Here is an 18981-nt window from a genome sequence, read left to right as displayed (position 1 = left end):
TAAGATCAAAAGAGAGGAGTGAGCATGGAAGTAGATAAGGGGAGACAGGTCAGGGCAGCACTGAGAGAGTAGGAGAGAGGCCATTGAAGAGCAGAGAGAGGGCCTGAGCCTACGGCTGTTGCATGAGTGGAATTCTCATTGACTCTGGGGTTCTTGTGAGCCTTTTTTGTAATTGCCTTTGTTGATAAAGTTTTCCAAGATTATTGGAAGGGAGGAGATATAGAAGTGCAAAACATTCTTATTAAGAGAATGACATCCCATATTGTAGAAAAAGTGGCCTGCCAAATACTTCCAAGTATTTATTTGAGTAAATCGGAATCAAAAGACAAATGGATTCTTTTTCAATATACAGTTGACACAGACCTTTAGCACTATCCAAATTATTCTGGACCATGTAAATAACCCTGTCAAGAGGCACATGGGTTTTGTTTTCAGACACAAACATTCTTTCCAGAGTGGGAAGTGCTGATGTTTGTTTATTCCAAAACTTGAGCTCACCAAGACATTTTAATGTGAGCTCCAGGCAAGTTCTGTAAAGATGGGGAGGTCTCGTAATTAATGAGCTGTGCATGCAGGTTAATGCTGGTCTGGCCAGTTTACCTCTCCTGATTATATTGTTTATTGTAGTCAGAGTGTCAATAGAGTACAGTACATTGGAGGTTAACTCTGTGTGTGAAACTGCAATGTACTGTATGTGTCATTTATTTCAGTTGCTTTTTTAAAATAAATGGCCCTAGAGATGAACATTCCCTGAGTTTGTCAGCTAGACACAGAGATTAGCTTGAGTCAATGACTGACAATCCCATCCTTTTGTGAGTCATTTGTGTTTACCTATATGACATGCACATGACTATCTAATGGAGACATCAGCCTGACCCTTCACAGTCCACTTTCATAGACTGTACCAGGTGAACTGAGTCAGAGTCAATGGTGCTAGAGCTTACTCATTCATATACAGAGGTCAGCGAGAAACCAATTGTTCAGTTCACTGGCAGTTCCAAAAAAATCAAGAAAAAATGTGGTTCAGGTTAAATTGAATCCAGACATTTTTGGCAAATTGTGAATCTAGCTGCTTCTCCCTCTCCCCCCCCCCCCCCCGTCCCCCAAATCTAGCAAATCTGTGTCAAATTCACAAATAGTTTTGTGAACTGAAACTATTCACCAAAAAATGCAATCTATTTGTCTGAAAAATGTTACCCATTTCTACTCATCTATTGTAATGACAGTATCATGTATTGAGCAGTTCTGATGCTGTCTGGTATTACTGTGCATCATAGGGACTATATTGCGAATGGAGATTATCCTTCGTTCACGTGGTAGTCGCCTGTCTTTTAGGAGCAGGAGGATCTGAATTCTGTCACCATGAAGTTCTTATTTGGTCATGGATTTGATACAATATTAGGTATTAAAATATGTGTAGAGTGAGATACCATTAGTGGCAACCTACAGTGGTTTAAAGCAGCTCATACCTACAGCCTCCTAAATATTGGGAGTTAGTTAGAAGTGCATTCTAAATTGTAAAAAGGGGGGGGGATCCTTTTGTAAAGCTTTGTTTTTTAATTTGAGATGTACAGAATTATTTATTTCTCATGTTTAGAGAATTCCAAATGATTGATGTAATTATGGTTTTGATGTTGATTAACAGATGATCTATTGATCTATTTTTAATGTTACTGTAATGATATATTAAATCCAACCAGGAAAAACCAGAATGAGGATTAGTTTAATCAGATTAAGGTCCTAACTACCCAGGGAAATTAACTAGAATAACTATTGTGGAATACATTAACGCACAGTAGCTATTCCAGAATATTCTTTCATGGACACTCAATAGTCACTTTATTCCAGAAAAATCCCTTCACTTTGGAAGAGCACTAATTATTCTAGAATTATTCCATAATTGTGTCTATACAAGGAGCAATTCTGGAACAGCTATTGTGGAATAGTTTTTATTCTGCAGTAGTTATTCCAGTCAATTTCTCCATGTAGACAGTAAAAGAATTGGAAGTCATAAAAGTTCCAAATTTATCATCCTCTAACTGTCTGGCAGATAATAGGATGTAGAACTAAACCCAAATGAAGTGAGATCATTATAGCATTGTACAAAGATCTTAATGAGACCTCTTCTCTGGGCACAATTCAAGCACCTCTATTTCAGGAAGGAGAGTGAAGAATCAGGAGTGGTTCAGAGGCTAACAAGGATAAAAGACAGTGGGGCTCTAATTGTGCCAGCTTGTACCTTGATCTCCCTCCCACCTCAGCTATCACAAATTAAGATTTTTATTTTTTTTTTTAAATGGAGATATCCTATCTCCTAGAACTGGAAGGGACCTTGAAAGGTCATCGAATCCAGCCCCCTGCCTTCACTATCAGGACCAAATACTGATTTTGCCCTAAATCCCTAAGTGGCCCCCTCAAGGATTGAACTCACAACCCTGGGTTTAGGGGGCCAATGCTCAAACCACTGAGCTATCCCTCATGCTACGCTATGCTACAATTATGCTACACTAGTATTTAGGTGGGAGATTTACCAAAAAAAAAAAAAAAAAAAAAAGTGGATTGCTGGAAGTGGTGTTACAGTGCTCCTTCTGAGCTTACTGGCCTTATGCTTCAATGTGGTGCTAAGGGACATGGAGCTGCCATCTTTCAGATGAGATTAGGGTGACCACCTTTTCAAAAGGCAAAAGCGGGAAACAAGAAGGAGACCCACCCCTCTCCATGGCCCTGCCCCCTGGCCAAGCTGAAAGCTGGAGCCGGGCCATGGGAAGAGATGCCCAGGGAGCCCAGGCCGTTGTATGGAGCCCCGGACCCTCCATCTTCCCTGAGCAAGGGACTAGGGCCCACCTCAGCCTCCCCCACACTGGGAAGAGGTTGGTGCCACCCCTGAGCCTCGGGCAGGCACGGAGCAGTGCTGCAGGGAATCCGGGACAAATGCTGTCCGGGAGTCATTCAGCCTGGAACCGGGACTTGAACTCTGCATTTTGGGACTGTCCCGCCCAAAACAGGATGGGTGGTCACCCTAGGTGACAAGTAAATTTCTTAGGGCATGTTTTGTAAGAGTAACTATGTAATCCCGGAGTCCTAGCCAAAATCTATTTTACCTGCCTAAAATCCATTCGACCTTCCCTCATTCCCCTGTGTAGTTTCAACTGGATAAACCCTGTCTCTTCCTGTCCTAAGCTGTTGTGTTTGTATTGTCGTGCAATGTTAGAGCTACTGTGTTTCACCCCAGAGGTAGCTGCATTTCAGGTGAGGTGGGGTGATCCCTATGCACACTTTGCAAAGCACTTTGGATTCTTTGGGGTAAAACTGAATGAAAGATGTTAATGTTATTAACTAAAAAAGGACCATAAGAAAATTACTGTCGGTACAGGGGACATTACTGAGATGTATATGTATGATTCTGAATGAGGGAAGAAGTTAGATGACAAGGAGATTTAAAAAAGCCGCTTCTGTCAAATCACCCTGGAGGGGAAGGAAGTATTATTCCCATTTTACAGTTAAGTGAACAGAGAAACAGGGAGATCTAGTAAGTTGGCCAAGGTCACACAGCAAGTCAGTGTCAGACCTGGAAATAGAACCTTGGCAGCATAACACCAAGTCTCCTGCTCTACCCATTAGACAGCACTCATTGTTGGCAAATGAGTCTGTTTTCTTCACTTCTTCCAGAAGGCTTGTGGCAAATTATACTGTGCCTCATAAAGCTTCTCTCCATTTGTCGATGTGATATTTACAGCCCTGTAGAGGGTTTGCTCTTTAATGAGTCTAATTGGAATCTGAAAACAGAAGTTTGTAAAAGCACAGAGGGTTTATTCCAAAACCTACTGTTACTGCCGAGCTGCAGGGTCCTATTATACCCTCAAATTCCACATGGAAATTCTGATGCCATGAATGCTGGTGATCTTAGAGAGAATGGCCTTACGCTTGGAGATTGTGTTTGTTAAGGATGGTGTTTTGGCACCCACAGCACATCGGATTCTTTTCAAGTAGCTGCAATGGTTGCACTACAAGGAATTTACATTTCTAGAAACTGAGGGAAAATATTAAAGTTCCTTTGTCTCTTTTTAGTGACATCAAAGACCACATTTTCAAATGACTTCATCATAGCCTGTAAAACAGTAAGCATAGTTTTCCAGACCCAAGTTAAAACACAGCCATGCCACTTATTTAAAATCTGGGCTAGTTGACAATAGAACAATGATTCAATATCAGCAACTTTGGTCTAACCAGGGGTTTTGAATGAGGAGATGTGGGCAATGCAGAGATCTGGCACTAACTTCCTCTGTGAGCTTGGACAATTCACTTCAGCTCTTTTTTGTCTTTGTTTCCCCACCTATGATATTGAGGTAATGATGGTGGCCCGCCTGCCACAGCACTGCGAGCCTCAGGTAAAAGGTGATGTATAATAACAAAAGAATAGCCATACTGGGTCAGACCAATGGTCCATTTAGCCCAGTATCCTGCCTTCCAACAGTGGCCAGAGCCAGATGTTTCAGAGGGAATGAACAGAACAGGGCAGTTATTGAGTGATCCATCTCCTGTCTTCCTGTCCCAGCTTCTGGCAGTCAGAGACTTCAGGACACCCAGAGCATGGGGTTGTGTCCCTGACTGTCTTGGCTAATGAACTTATCTAATTCTTTTTTGAACCCAGTTATACGTTGGCCTTCACAACATCCCTTGGTCATGAGTTCCACAGGGTGACTGTGCGTTGTGTGAAGAAGTACTTCCTTTTGTTTGTTTTAAATCTGCTGCCTATTAATTTCATTGGGTGACCCCTAGTTCTTGTGTTATGTGAAGGGGTAAATAACACCTTCTGTGATGTTGCACCCCATAATGCTTTATAGAAGTATGCTTATGAGTGTAAATATGATATAACTGGAATATGTTTTATGCTAGATATGCCATGTAACACATCTCTGCAAAGGTTAAGATCTACTGAATATATTCATCCTGTTTGTATGCATGTATCATTTTTGTAGTCAAAGTTATGAATATTGGCTAGGTACTTGTTTGATTTTAAGTAGCCTCAGTGAAGCAGTTGGTCAGCTTCTTGAGAAAAGACTATTCTCAGTAAGTGCCCAATCAAGAAACACTTAAGCTAACAATGAACTTTGAGAGATGCCAATCCACATCTGAGCTTTTCTGTGAATGTGGCATCGGCCTGTAAGGAACTGAGTCATGCATGGACATGTATCTTGCCCATGTGACTCCAAGAATCCATCTTGGAGCTGGATCTTGCATAGGAGAGGGGAAGGGGTTTCCACCCACAAAAGAGAAACTATACAGACGCTCCCCGGGTTACGCAAGACCTGACTTACGCAAATCCGCACTTACGGAAAAAGTTCCGTGAGCTAGAAATAGGAGGGTGTTTTTTTTTTTTTTTTTTTTTTTTTAATGGTCAGAGATGCATTTCCAACTTATGCAAAATTTGAGTTTGCGTAAGTCGGGGAGCGTCTATATAAGCCCCTGGGGAAACCCCTCCATTTTGTCTTCAGCTGGCACAAAAGATAGCCTCTCCACCCCTAGGAGATGCCTGAAAGAAACTGGAACAAAGGACAGTAACTACAGGGGTGTGAGTGATTGTTGGACCCAGACTAGGAGGAAGTCGAGTCTGTAAAAGAGGCTTATTGGAACATCTCTGAGGATGAGCTTTACCAGCATTTAGTTTTTTACCATATTAGGCTTAGACTTGCGTGTTTTATTTTATTTTGCTCGGTAATTCACTTTATTCTGTCTGTTATTACTTGGAACCACTTAAATCCTACTTTTTATATTTAATAAAATCACTTTTTACTTATTAATTGAGTAAGTATTAATACCTGGCGGGGGTGGGGAGCAAACAGCTGTGCATATCTCTCTATCAGTGTTATAGAGGGTGGACAATTTATGAGTTTACCCTGTATAAGCTGTATACAGGGTATAAGCTTTATACAGGATAAAACGGATTTATTTGGGGTTTGGATCCCATTGGGAGCTGGGTATCTGACTGCTGGAGACAGGAGCACTTCTTAAGCTGTTTTCAGTTAAGCCTGCAGCTTGTGGGACAGACTTGGATCTGTGTTTGCAGCAGGCAAGTGTGTCTGGCTCAAACAAGACAAGGTACTGAATTCCCAAGCTGTCAGGGAAAATGGGCTCAGAGGTAGTCTAGGCACATTGGGTGGCAGTCCTAAAGGGATTTCTGTGATCCAACCTGTCACATCTTCCCTATTCACTTTCGCCACACTAGTCATGATTTTATAGATTTCTAGCATATCCCCACTTAGCCATCTCTTTTCTAAACTGCACAGTCCCAGTCTTTTTAATCTCTCCACATATGGAAGCTGTTACATACCCCTAATCATTTGTGTTGCCCTTTTCTGTACCTTCTCCAATTCTAATGTGTGTTTTTTGAGCTGGGGATGACTGAAACTGCACACACAGTATTCAAGAAGTGGGCATACTATGGATTTCTATAGAGGCATTATTATATTTTCTGTTTTATTATCTATCCGTTTCCTAGTGGTTCTTAACTTTCCATTAGCCTTTTTGACTGCTCCAGATTGCAAACTATGTTTATGATGAACTTTATGGAAACTTACCTGGTTTTCCAGGATCCTTTAAAATACCAGTTCAAGATATGAGTTCATCAGATTATGTAAAATTCAGCAATTGGGATCAGGTCAGTGGTTGGACAGGAGACCTCCAAGGAAAACTCACCGTGGTGTGGGAAGTAGGACTGGTGATTGAGTAAGTAGCATGCTTCTCTCTGCATCAATAACCAATGCCCTGTTGCTGTGTTTGTTGGTAGTGTGCTGCTCTTCTGCCATCTTCATGTCAACTTTTGAATATGATGTAAAAAAGAGGCTCTATCCATTCTTGATCATCTGGAATGCCATTTGTCCCAGCCACACCAGGGAACTTCCAATATCCTACCTATACCTCCCACCTCCACCCCAACCCCAGCATTTTCAATGGTCACCTCCCTTTCCCAAAACAGTTATTTGTTGCTGATGTAGCATGGCAGCCATGTTCCATCCCAGAGATGATTGTATTTCAAGGATGAGTGAAATAAAAACCTGTTAGTGTTTATGACAGTCCAGTATTAATAGAAAGCATGATTATTTCTGTGAGATTACCCAGGCATTTAAGGATTTGTGCTGACTGACAGTGGCCTTACAGATTTTCTGTACCATAATGTACACCAAAAGTTAATGTAATAGCTCACCTAGAGCTGCAGAATCTGTAAACTCTGATTGTTCCACATATTTATGGAATTTTGGGACTGGTGAACCAGGTTATTGCAGAGGGATAATTGACTTTCAGGGTGTCCTTAAGCCTGCAGTTTTGGGGCATCTTTATGCTTGAGCCATATAATGCCTATTGATATTTTGCAAATAATGACCAGATTGTTTTCTAGAAGACAATGCTGGCTCTTGATAACGTTACTTAAGCCCAGACAAACTTTGGCTGCCAGTATTAGTCTTTGATGCGTGCATTAGGTCACAAAGTATGTTCCACTCATGAGACTGTCAGCTCCGCCTAGAGCTAAATGTAGTACAGATGGGCACTGTAAAAGTTTCCCCACACTCCCCTGCCAAACAGTCATGACCTTCAACACCCATAACTATTCCAATCTTGGCACCAACCCCTCACCCCGGCCATCATCCCTAAATCCTGACCTACACTTCTGCTATTTTAGTCCAGCCCCCAAATCTCTATCCCCTCATCTCTACAAGTGTCCTGACTACAGCACCCCCTACTCTCCCACTCCTGGCTATGCTTGTGCACCACAGTCCTGACTGGTATTGTCACATGGAGCCCTGGCTATCCCTCAGAAGAGGCTGCCAGTTGTGCCAGATTGTGTATGTATGTGAGTGGCTTGGAAAGATGGCCACAAACAATCAGAGTGAGACCACAAAACTCATTTTAATGTGTGGGTGTGTGAAGTGATCTGATCTCTACCCAGCAGTTTCCAGAACTGAACAGCTAAGACAGTGGCTCTTAAACTGTGTACCACTGAGCACTTGTAGATAATTTAGGGACCCTTCTGTCTTAGTGCTTAAGCTTTTCTCTCCCTTCCCCTGTCTCCTTCCCTCCATTTGTTTTAAATTAAGGTATGATTGTTAAATGTGGATGCTCATACATCTGACTGGTTTTGATTTCTCTTACTGCTGACAGAGCCCCACTGAACGATGTGCCCATCTGCTTTGTAATCACTTCATGCAAAACTGTTACTTTCCTATTAGTTAGCACTTATAAGCACTCTTCTCCCATCACAAGCTTCTTTCCCAACTCCTGTCTTCCTAGCAGGGTGATACGTGACTGTACCTGATCTCAGAACATGACATGTTTTCATTTGTATATGTTATGGGAGGAACACTTTAGCTGGCTGGTTTTCTTTGGTGTACTCTGCTGTCAGAAGGAACAGTAGACTATGGCTGTGATGATGTCAGATTTCATAAAACCAAGCAGGCTTGAGCTTTCATAGTACTTGGATGAGAGCCTGCCAAGGAGAAAAATAAGGGGCTCCAGGATATGGCATTGACTTGGTAAGTGGTGCTCTTTGTTCTCAGTTAGTTCTGAATCAGTGTAGCATGGCATTGCGGTGTGAGACAGAAATTAATGGAGTCCCTCACCACTCATGATGTTTAAGATTTATGGCACTTTTTGTAGAAAAAGGACATCTGTCTTTGTGTCCCACCCAAACTCCAGTATGGGTAATTAGAGTTGCAATTGGATTAGAGCAGTGGTGGGCAATCTGCAGCCCGTCAGGGTAATTCGCTGGCGGGCCGCGAGACAGTTTGTTTACATTGACCATCCGCAGGCACGGCTGCCCGCAGCTCCCAGTGGCTGTGGTTCGCCATTCCCAGCCACTGAGAGCTGTGGGAAGTGGTGCGGGCTGGCTGCCTCTTCCCGCAGCTCCCATTGGCCGGGAATGGCAAACGGCAGCCATTGGGAGCTGCGAGTGGCCGTACCTGCGGACAGTCAATGTAAACAAACTGTCTTGCAGCCTGCCAGCGGATTATCCTGACCGGCTGCAGGTTGCCCACCACTGGATTAGAGTCTTCTTGATTTCCTAAGTGAAATCCTGGCCCCATTGAAATCAATGGGAGTCTTGCCACCAACTTCAATGGGGCCAGGATTTCACCCTTCTGTCTCTAAAATGTTACTTCTACAAGCCTATTGGATTCAGGTAACATTTGACCTCTGTAAATGTTCCGTATGGAACTAATCACAATTGCAAAATTGTCTTAATGCCCATGACAGAAGACATTTTTCTTTCTTATTTTTGATCCTCTTGATGGATCCTATGTATTATTTACATTTTTTTGTTTTGATGCGTATGTGACTCATACAAAATGTATCATGATTAAGGATAGGTAAATAGCTAAATATGATCCTGAATCTAGTGAGTGCTCCCAGAGCTGTCAAAAATTCATCTTTAGGTTTAATTTCCTGAAATGGATCTTTATCTCATGTTTGTTTTGTTTGTTGATGTTATGGTAATGTCTAGGAAGTCATGAACCCCACTGTGCTAGGCATTGTACAAACCGAACAAAAAGACAGTCCTTGTTCCAAAGAGGTTATTTTTGTTCTGCCCAGAGGAAAGGTATTTAAAACAATTGTAATTTTATTGGTTTTATCTAAAAACAAGTTCAAGCGCAACACGTAACCCTCTCCTTCTCTCCATACTTCCCAACATATGCCCCGTGGGATAGCAATATCTGTGTTCTGTAACCTAATATATCCTGAACCAAGTTTTTTAGACTTTGTCACATCTTTCATATAGAGTTAGTGCCCTATGCAATCTCCAGAAGAAATCCCAGATGGCAAAATTCCATTGTTTTTCAGACCAGTCTCACTGGCTCTTTACCACTTCTGAGAGGCCACCTCTTAACCTCTAAACATCATGTAACCATTTGGAAGACCTCAAAGAACTGATAAAATAGTCAGGAAGCTGTCCTCCAACGCGAAAGATTTAGATTACAGCAGATTTCTGTACCAACTGCTTTAAAGCGCTATGAAGTCCAGAAAACACAATGAAAATCTTCCCATTGCAGGGTCCTTTTTCCATAAACATCACATGCAAACAACCCGGAGAGCGTAACAACATACAGATAAAATGTCATGGATATGGGTTTTGATCCCTCTAGCCTGAAATCTCCAAACAAAATCTAGTCAAAACCTCCTAGTTCACCTTCTTTTGATGCCAAACCATAATTGTCACATGATTTTTGATGCCAAACAGTAAATTATCCCAGCTTCACTCAAAACTCAGCCCAAGAGTCACTCGCAAAGTTCTCAAACCTTTCTACAAACCTGACTGAGCTTTGAGCTTGAACCAAACCCCACATCAGGTGGAAACTGCAGAGTTGCATGGCCAGCTTGCCTGGGAAGTGCGGCCCAGCAGCTATAACAGCATCCCCACTGCACCACTAAAAGCAACAAGATGTCGAATGGTGTGAACGTTTTTTGTTTTCTGGTCCCTTGAACCAACTCAACTGGAAAAATGCTTCTGCAATCTGCTTTTAAAAAGCATCAGATTACAGACAACCAGGGCCGGCTCTAGCGTTTTTGCCGCCCCAAGCGCGCGCACACACAAAAAAAGCTGCTATCGGCGGCAATTCGGCGGCAGGTCCTTTGCTCCCAGAGAGAGTGACGGCCCCGGCGCCGGACGTGCCGCCCTCCTCTTCATTGGCCTCCCCAGGCACCTGCTTGCTACGTTGGTGCCTGGAGCTGGCCCTGCAGACAACAATTCAAAAACCTTCAGGCTAGCAGAATAGTTTCATTCTGAAGAACTGCTTACTGGAACTCCACCCAGTAACTGCCTTTTAAGAGCCCTGGAACAGATTTCGTATATTAAGTGAGGTAGAATAAATCTTGCTTTATTCCCAGCTGCTATTTCAAAACCTATGGAAATACCAGGAACTAATTACTGTTGTTACACCTTGCCTTGATCACAGAACTATGAAGGTGCTTTCAGTTGGGCTGCTGTGTGTAGTGCTACCTCCCAGGAATGTCAGAAAAGGTTGCTGCTTAAATTGTTGTGATTTTAAGGCCTGATCCATCCCACACTGAAATCAGTAGAAAGACTTATGTTGACATCATTGGGAGTTGGATTAGCTCCTTAATCTCTTTGGCAATAAAAATATATATATATAATTTTGTGGCCAGAATACCAGGGCCTGGCCAGGAATGGATGAGAGTCACACAACCAGGGCCGGCTCCAGGGTTTTGGCCGCCCCAAGCAGCCAAACAAACAAACAAAAAAAAGCCGCGATCGCAATCTGCGGCGGCAATTCGGCGGGACCGTCCGCCGAATTGCCGCCAAACAGCTGGACGTGCCTCCCTTTTCCGAAGTGGCCGCCCCAAGCACCTGCTTGGTAAGCTGGTGCCTGTAGCCGGCCCTGCACACAACATAATCCATACAAGAAAAAAATATTTTCTAGACAACAAAGTGTGCTGTTGATGGATCTTTGCAGCATAGTAATTAAAGGTTGCTTTGAGTTGTTGTTTTGTGGGGGAAATATACCCTTGAAATTCATGTCAACTGTAGTTTTACTCCCAGATTGCAAGTAAAAAGAGAATGTTCAGGCATAAATTAATCTAATTGAGTTATATTTTGCTTATTTAGTTAGCCTTGATCAAAATCAATATAACCATCAATAAAAATATATAAAGCCAAATCTAAATTCATAAACAGGCCCTACAAATTCAATCAGAACAATTTACACTTAATATTTTGCATTTTTATAGTATCTTTTATCTGCAAATCTCAAAACACTTTTACTAATATTAAGATTTATAGCACTACTCTAACATCAGTAAACACAATTAGCCCCATTTTATAGATGAGGAAACTGAGGCACAGAGAGGTGATGCAAGTTGCCCAAGGTTGGCAGTCAGTCAGTGGCACAGCCACTCTTAACTCCTTTTCTAACCACTTAGCATATGCTCCACTTCCACCTTTACAAAGTCACGATACAAAAGTAAGGTGAGTAAGGTGTTCACAGTCTGACCCATTCATAATAACATATCCCAGTGGTATGTAAAAGCATGTGACATTACCAAATCAGAATCACCATCAGCATCTCCAGCTTGGAGTGAGATTTATACATTGTCCACATCTCTGAGAAGTGAAGTGAAGCATCTGTCTGAGTTTCTGCTTTTTTGTCAAATTAACACTATTTCAGAAAATTATTCCACTTCTGGGTGGGACTGTGTTGTTATCTCTGCTACAGAACATTTCTGATATCTGAAGTCAGAATAGCGTGTTGCAGTGCAGTTGACTCTATCCATCATGAAAACCATGTTTGACTCTTGTAGTTAAAAGATACAAGATCAAATTTGGCTCCCAGTAACACGAGTCCAACTCTAATGGACTCAGTTTGGCTACAGATCCATCTGGGACTCTATTCCTCATCTGCAAAGTGGGGCTAACAGTACTTCCCTACCTCCCATGAAGTGATGGGGACTACAGAAGGAGTACCAAAATTAACGCAGTAAAGTAGGGTGTAAAACAAGCTGTGGCGAATATTGTACTCGCTGCCCAGTCAGTCACTCCTGTTAGTCTCTTGAAATGTTGTGAGCAAAAGCGCTCTTCCTCTCCATTACAGGACCCATTCATCTCCAAGAAAGAATGCAGTGAGTGTAAAATGCAGTAATGAGTAAAAATGAGACCCTTATGAAAGACGGGTACATGTGTGCACTGCTCTCTAATGAAGAGAATCAGAATTGCTCACATATGTATCACAGGCCCTATATGGCAACAGATATAGGAGATTCATGTCAATGGATTTTCAGTTGTTTACGTTGAAGTTGGCTTCTGGCCTTTCGCTTCCTTCATCCAGGCCACAAAGTGTTTCAGATGCCAGCAAGCTTGTTGCTTGCTGGGGGAATGGGATGTATTATTCTGGCCAGTTAAGGAAGGGTGCTGATGAGCCACACAGGAAGCTCTTTCAGAAGGATGGCTGTTATGCTATGGAGCCTTGCAGAAAGGGGAGGCTACAACAGGGGGATAGGGGATGGTTCTCAGGACTCTGCCAGGGACTCGGTACCCTTCAATGGTGAAAAACACACACACTGCTAGATTAACAGAAAACACCCTTTATAAATGCTATTGCTGTGTCTTAAGGGCCTGATCCCAAACCCATTTATATCAATGGAATACCCCCACAGACATCAATGGGCTGTGGCTCAGGCCTTAAGGACTTACTTAAGTGGGAGATGAGAATGAAATTAACAGGCATACCTCCCTCCTAGCCAGCAGAAGCACTAGACCCTAAATATTTTACCCTCTAATACTACTATCCTTTGTGGGCAGATATGAAGTACTTTTCCCAGTGAATAAATCACTTTTATTTCAGACTATCCACAACTGCCAAGCCATAACCTGAAAAGCTGAGAAAATTTGCTTGATTTGTCTGCCCAGCTTAAATCATTCTACAAAATCTTTATTTGTAATTAAAACAAACAAACAAACTTTCAGTTGAAACCATTGGGGGGAAAAGCGGGGGCAGGGAGGGGGAGGAAGGGGGGTGATCTGCTCCGAAAGCGTTTTTCCCCCCGCCCGTTTTATTAATGTAAGTGCCCATTTCTGTTTCCACCTTTGTAGAGTTATGTGCTCCATTTGAAACTTTTAACAAATCAGCCCATTTTCCTTCTCCCACTGCTGTAAATTCAATCCATATGCCTTTAAATGTCCTTTCATAGGATTAACATGGAAAAAGGAAATGGGCTCACGCTCTGTATAGGGGTAGTGTAGTGCTGTGTAGGAGTGCAGTGTAGTGGCACTTCCAGTTTGCATATGTTGCTTCTATTAATTCTTAGAACTTGAGCTTCCTAATTAAACACATTAGAGACCATTGGCAGGGTTTTCTGCATTAGTTAACAGTGATGTACAGTGCAGAGACACAGCAGGATAAATCATTCCCTTATCCTCAGAATGTCCAGGAAGTTCTTGATGCAATCGTTGGCTGTGCCACTGAGCAGGATGTGAAGAGGATGTGTCCTGCTGAATGGGAGAGGGAGGAAGAGATCAATTCTGTATAAAATCTCAAAAGAAAACATAAAGACAAAGTAACAAAGCTCTCCCAATGTGGTGCAGGTTAATTGGCAATTATCTGCTTGATGGGGAGGCAGGGGACTGACATGACAGGAGGTGGCTGCAGAATTAGAATGAAGTACTCTCTACACCTCGGACTGGAACAGTAGGGGTATTGCATTAGCAGAGCTGTGTGGGGACAAAAGACTGAATAGCTTAGGGTGCCACAGATCAAGATTGAGGTACGCTGGCAGAGAAGGGTATGCGGACCCAGGTCTGGAATAGCAAGGAATTCAGCAGGTCTGGGTTGAGATACAATGGTGGAGTTGTGTGATAGATTCAGGAGTGGAATTATGGGAGCTGCTGCACATAAGGATTCCAGTGCAATGGTTGAGTTGCCTGCGTAAGCTCGCTCAGTGCCTGCGACATTATGACAGGTTCTAAACAGTACTCACGCCCTTCGCTTCCAGTCGCACCAAACTCTCACCCAATTTGGCTCTGTTTTGTTATAGACAAAGGAAGAACTGTGAAATGATACACAAAGCAGATTGTGGGTTCTGATCACCACTATATAAATTGCTTTTATGTTATTGACCCAACTAGTCATTTTACATCAATGCTCTTGTAAAGAAAGTGAAACGTTTTTAGAAACATGCTTAACAACCAGAAAGAGAGGAGAGAGAGAGGGTGTGTGTGTGTGTGTGTGACAGAGGGAGAGGTGTTTCCAATCAAACTTTCTATTTCGGTCATTTGTAAAAATGTAAATAAATGCTTTTATGGGCAAGTTTTTCAAAATCAGCTTCCAAGAGTAATCTTACATGCCCAAATGTTCACATACACACAAAAAATCTAAACGTGTGCGTTCAAAACTGCCTGCTGTCAGATGCCCAAATGAGATCATTAATGGCCTGGTTTTCAGAGCTGCTGAGAATCTTCAGTTCCCATTCACCTCAGCTTAGGGTTACCATACGTCCGGATTTTCCCGGACATGTCCAGCTTTTTGGGCCTCAAATCCCCGTCCGGGAGGAAATCCCAAAAAGCCGGACATGTCCAGAAAAATAGGGAGGGAGGGCCCGGTGGTGCTCGGCCGGGGGCCAGGGGTGCGGGGCTGGGGGTGCTCGGCTGGGGTCGGTGGTGCTCGGCCAGGGGCCGGCGCCCCAGGGCCCGAGCCGAGCCAGGCGGGAGATGCCGGGGCCAGAGCCTCTTGGTCTGGGCCAGCCGGCCGCCAGAGGGAGCCGCTTGGCCAGGGGGGCCGGACTGGGCCGCGCCGCACCCAGCCCCAGCCTACCTGCTGCCTCCCTGTTTCAGGCTTCCAGCGAACATTTGATTCGCAGGAAGCAGGGGAGGGGGAGGAGCATTCAGGGGAGGGGGCAGAGTTGGGGCGGGGACTTTGGGGAAGGGGCGGTGCCAGGGCCCCGTGGAGTGTCCTCCTCTTTTAAAACTAAAATATGGTAATCCTACCTCAGCTGGACTTGGCAATTATGCTCAGCAATCCTAAAAATCAGGTCATTGCATCCAACAATCTGATTACAGCTATGCAAGTTCAGCCTCTGGGCACACAATCTCATTTTTGCATATACAGTTTTAGGGTATGTCTACACCGCTGAATAAATAAAAGACCCACAGCAGTGAGTATCAGAGCCTGGTTCAACTGACTTGGGCTTGCGCTGCGGGGCTAAACATAGCAGAGTAGATACTCAGGCGAGAGCCCGGGCTCTGAAACCCAGCAAGGGGGGAGGGCTTTGGAGCCCAAGCCCAAACATCTACACTGCTATTTTTGGCCCTGAAATGCAAGCCTGTCAGTTGACCCAAATTTGAAATTCACTGCTGTGGGATTTTTTTTTTACTGTGTAGACATATCTTTAAAGGCTTCTTTAGACTCTCCAAAGCTTTTATTGTAATTTTACAATAAAATAATTTTACAAACTCCTTGTTTCCAGCATTTACAGGCTGCAAACAGTATCTGCATTTGCTCCCTAGAGCCCAGCTGCTCTGCTTCTGCCAATCAACAGCACTAATTGGTTCCAAAGACCTTCTGAGCGCTGTGGCTGAGTGAGCAGCATGCATTGCATTCCCCAGTCACCACTACAAACAGAAATCAGTGCTTTCAGTATTTCCATCCATCCCTGAATGGTGGAGTATTCCCCTGCCCCTGTGATTTCACTTGTAACAGGCCTGTTCTCTGCTCTCCCCAGGTGTGCTGTCTCTGCCTGCCTACTTCAGCCCCTACAATGATGGCTCCATAAGCAGTGATGGACGGGCCGATGCTTATGCCCAGCTGGAGCTCCGAACCTTGGAACAGTCTCTCTTGGCGACTTGTGTTGGAAGCATCTCAGAACTAAGTGAGTTTCAGCTGTAACTGATCGTTTGTTTAAACAAAATATGAGGCCTGCTGCTATTGAAGTCGATGGCAGTTTTGTCATTGGCTTCAGCATGAGCGGCATTGGTTCCATGTTATGTAAAATGTAATTGTTTCAGGGTGCTGTTCGTGGAAATCAGATTATGCCACTAGGATGTTTTATGCTTAATTTATGCATAAAATGTCCTGCTTCCAGCATTTTATTCTTTGTCTTAGTTAGGGTTACCATATTCTGTGCCTCCAAATGGAGGACACTCCACGGCCCACGGCCCCGCCCCCAGCCCCGCCCATACCCCCGCCCCAACCCCGCCCCCTCCCCAAAGTCTCCGCCCCCTCCCCTGCTTCCCGCGAACATTTGATTCGCGGGAAGCCTGAAGCAGGTAAGGGGGGTGTGGGGGGGAGGAGGCGCGGCCCAGGCTGGCCCCCCGGCGGCTCCAGCCTGGGTCGGCTTGGGCCCTGGGGTGCCGGCCCCGGCCGACCACCCCCGGCCCGCCCAGCACTGCCGGCCCCCGGCGGCCCGGCGCACCCCCGGGCTCCCCGCGGGCCCGCCGGCCCGGCTTCCCGCCGGCCCGGCTCCCCGCGGGCCCGCCGGCCCGGCTCCCCGCGGGCCCGGCTCCCCGGCTCCCCGGCTCCCCGCCGGCCCGGCTCCCCGCGGGCCCGGCTGACCAGGTCCCCGCCGGCCCGGCTCCCCGCGGGCCCGGCTGACCGGCTCCCAGCCCGGACCCCGGCCCGGCACCGCGCTCCCGGCTCCCCGTCCGGCCCCGCGCCCAGCACTGCGCCCCTAGTTCCCGGCCCGGCACCATGCCACCGGCCCCGCACCGCCGGCCCCGGCCGAGCACCACCCAGCCCTCCCGATTTTCCCGGACATGCCCGGCTTTTGGGGATTTCCCCCCGGACGGGGATTTGAGCCCCCAAAAGCCGGACATGTCCGGGAAAATCCGGACGTATGGTAACCCTATCTTAGTGAATTCAGTGCTGGTGAAAGATCTGTTTCTAGCTATGTAGGTGCTTAAATGGCTTTCATCAGCCTAATGTCGGAGCACCAGATTGACAGCAGTTAGTCAAATGGCCACAAGTTCACTTTCTAGTTGTACACTAGTTGATGCTTCAGGGGAAAGTTTTTTGCTTAACTGAAAATTATAAAAATGGGGAGAAGGGAAATCCTGAGAATGCTTCTAATATAATCAATTTGGTAAATCTGTTTTTTGTGAACAAACCCCAGAGTTTGGGCCTAAACTACGTGATAGTGCCGCTTTAAAATAAACCAAAATGATTTGTGTTTTCCTGGCCTGCTTTTCCTTGCAAAATTTCTGCTGGCACCACTGTCCCAGTCCCCATCATCTGAAGGCTAATGAATATCAGGGGCTGGCCAGGCCCAGAACTTGTGGTTTCACCATTTATTTTGCAACTTGCCTTAATTTGAGGTTTTTCAAATTCTTTTAACACACCTCTATTTATGCTGGAACACAAGGGAGCATTTGTAGCATGGACCCATGATTGAATGCAGCTTCCTCTCCCTCTTTCCTAGTCCCTGCTTTGGCCAGCTTAGTCATTACGTCTAGTGAATGGATGTCCTGATATAGTCACCTACTGATTTTAAAATATGGTCTGGAGCTTGCCAAAGAAGTAGGGAGTGGGATGTTATTCTTTGCTGAAAATTTGAATTCCAGATGCATTTATTTTCTGATCATGTGGGATTCAGGATTAGCCCCAAAGCTAGAAGATGCATAGGACTCTTGTAAGAATGTTTGGGTCTTAAGGAAAGATTCAGGAGCTGCAGAAATGGAAAGGCAGAGACATTAGGAGGTTTTTTCCTCTCTGGAGTCTACTCGTAAAATGAATTTACTATGCAAAGAATGAGTGCACAGCTTCATGTTGCAAAGTGAGGTTTTAACACCCCATCGATATGACTCACTAATAACTGCATAATGCTCAGACATACAGTAGCCATGTGTTTCCCCAGCATGTGTAATATCAATCCCTAAAGCGTTCCGCTGGAGGCATCGTAGTAAACTTGGTCTTTTTGCTGTTAGACCTAAGTGGATTAGCCTAAGAACATCCTAAGAACTGCACTGGGAGTTGGGGTGGGGATGAATTCACATTTTGTGTGGCTAAGTTCACGGCGCCATCTCAGACCCAGCTTGGTGTTGGTGGCTCTTTCAATTCCATCCTTTCCCAGCATTGTAATCATAGAACACAATGGAGGAACATTTCCTGTGAGGATTCTAGAGGACTGTAGAACATAAAGCAACAGAAGATTCCCAGGGAATAAATAGATCCTGTGCATATATAATATTCTATAGTAGTGGTTCAGACTAGTGCTACAGGAATACCACTACTGTAAATTGTAACAGTAGTGGTGTTCTGTCAGGCGACTGTAGTGTTTGTAACGTGGTGTGTGCTATGTTTAAAGCAAGTGTCAAATGAAGAACACTTGGGATTTATATAGCCAAAGGTGCTCTCTGCAGGTGCTAACCCATGGCAGCTTCCTGTTCTGAGGGGGAAGGGTTAGTATCTTCTAAATAGCAGCTGTGTAACATAGACTTTCCCTCTCCCAGTTGCCTGGTCAGGGAGTCTTCCAATGTATTGACACAGGAAG

At 44.6% G+C, this 18981-nt stretch overlaps 1 protein-coding gene across 1 annotated transcript in view; it reads left to right on the top strand.

Moving 5' to 3' along the window:
* The window catches only part of ABTB2 (ankyrin repeat and BTB domain containing 2), a 192645-nt gene that overhangs the window by 121075 nt on the left and 52589 nt on the right, over window positions 1-18981 (top strand). Inside the window, exon 2 of the mRNA XM_054028399.1 lies at window positions 16219-16365. Coding sequence (XP_053884374.1) covers window positions 16219-16365 — 147 coding nt within the window. The remainder of the gene's footprint in view (window positions 1-16218; window positions 16366-18981) is intronic.

Source organism: Malaclemys terrapin, chromosome 4 (assembly GCF_027887155.1).
Source record: "Malaclemys terrapin pileata isolate rMalTer1 chromosome 4, rMalTer1.hap1, whole genome shotgun sequence".
Classification (NCBI taxonomy): domain Eukaryota; kingdom Metazoa; phylum Chordata; order Testudines; family Emydidae; genus Malaclemys; species Malaclemys terrapin.
Note: the sequence above shows the minus strand (reverse complement) of the source record. Positions and strands in the feature narration are given on the sequence as shown.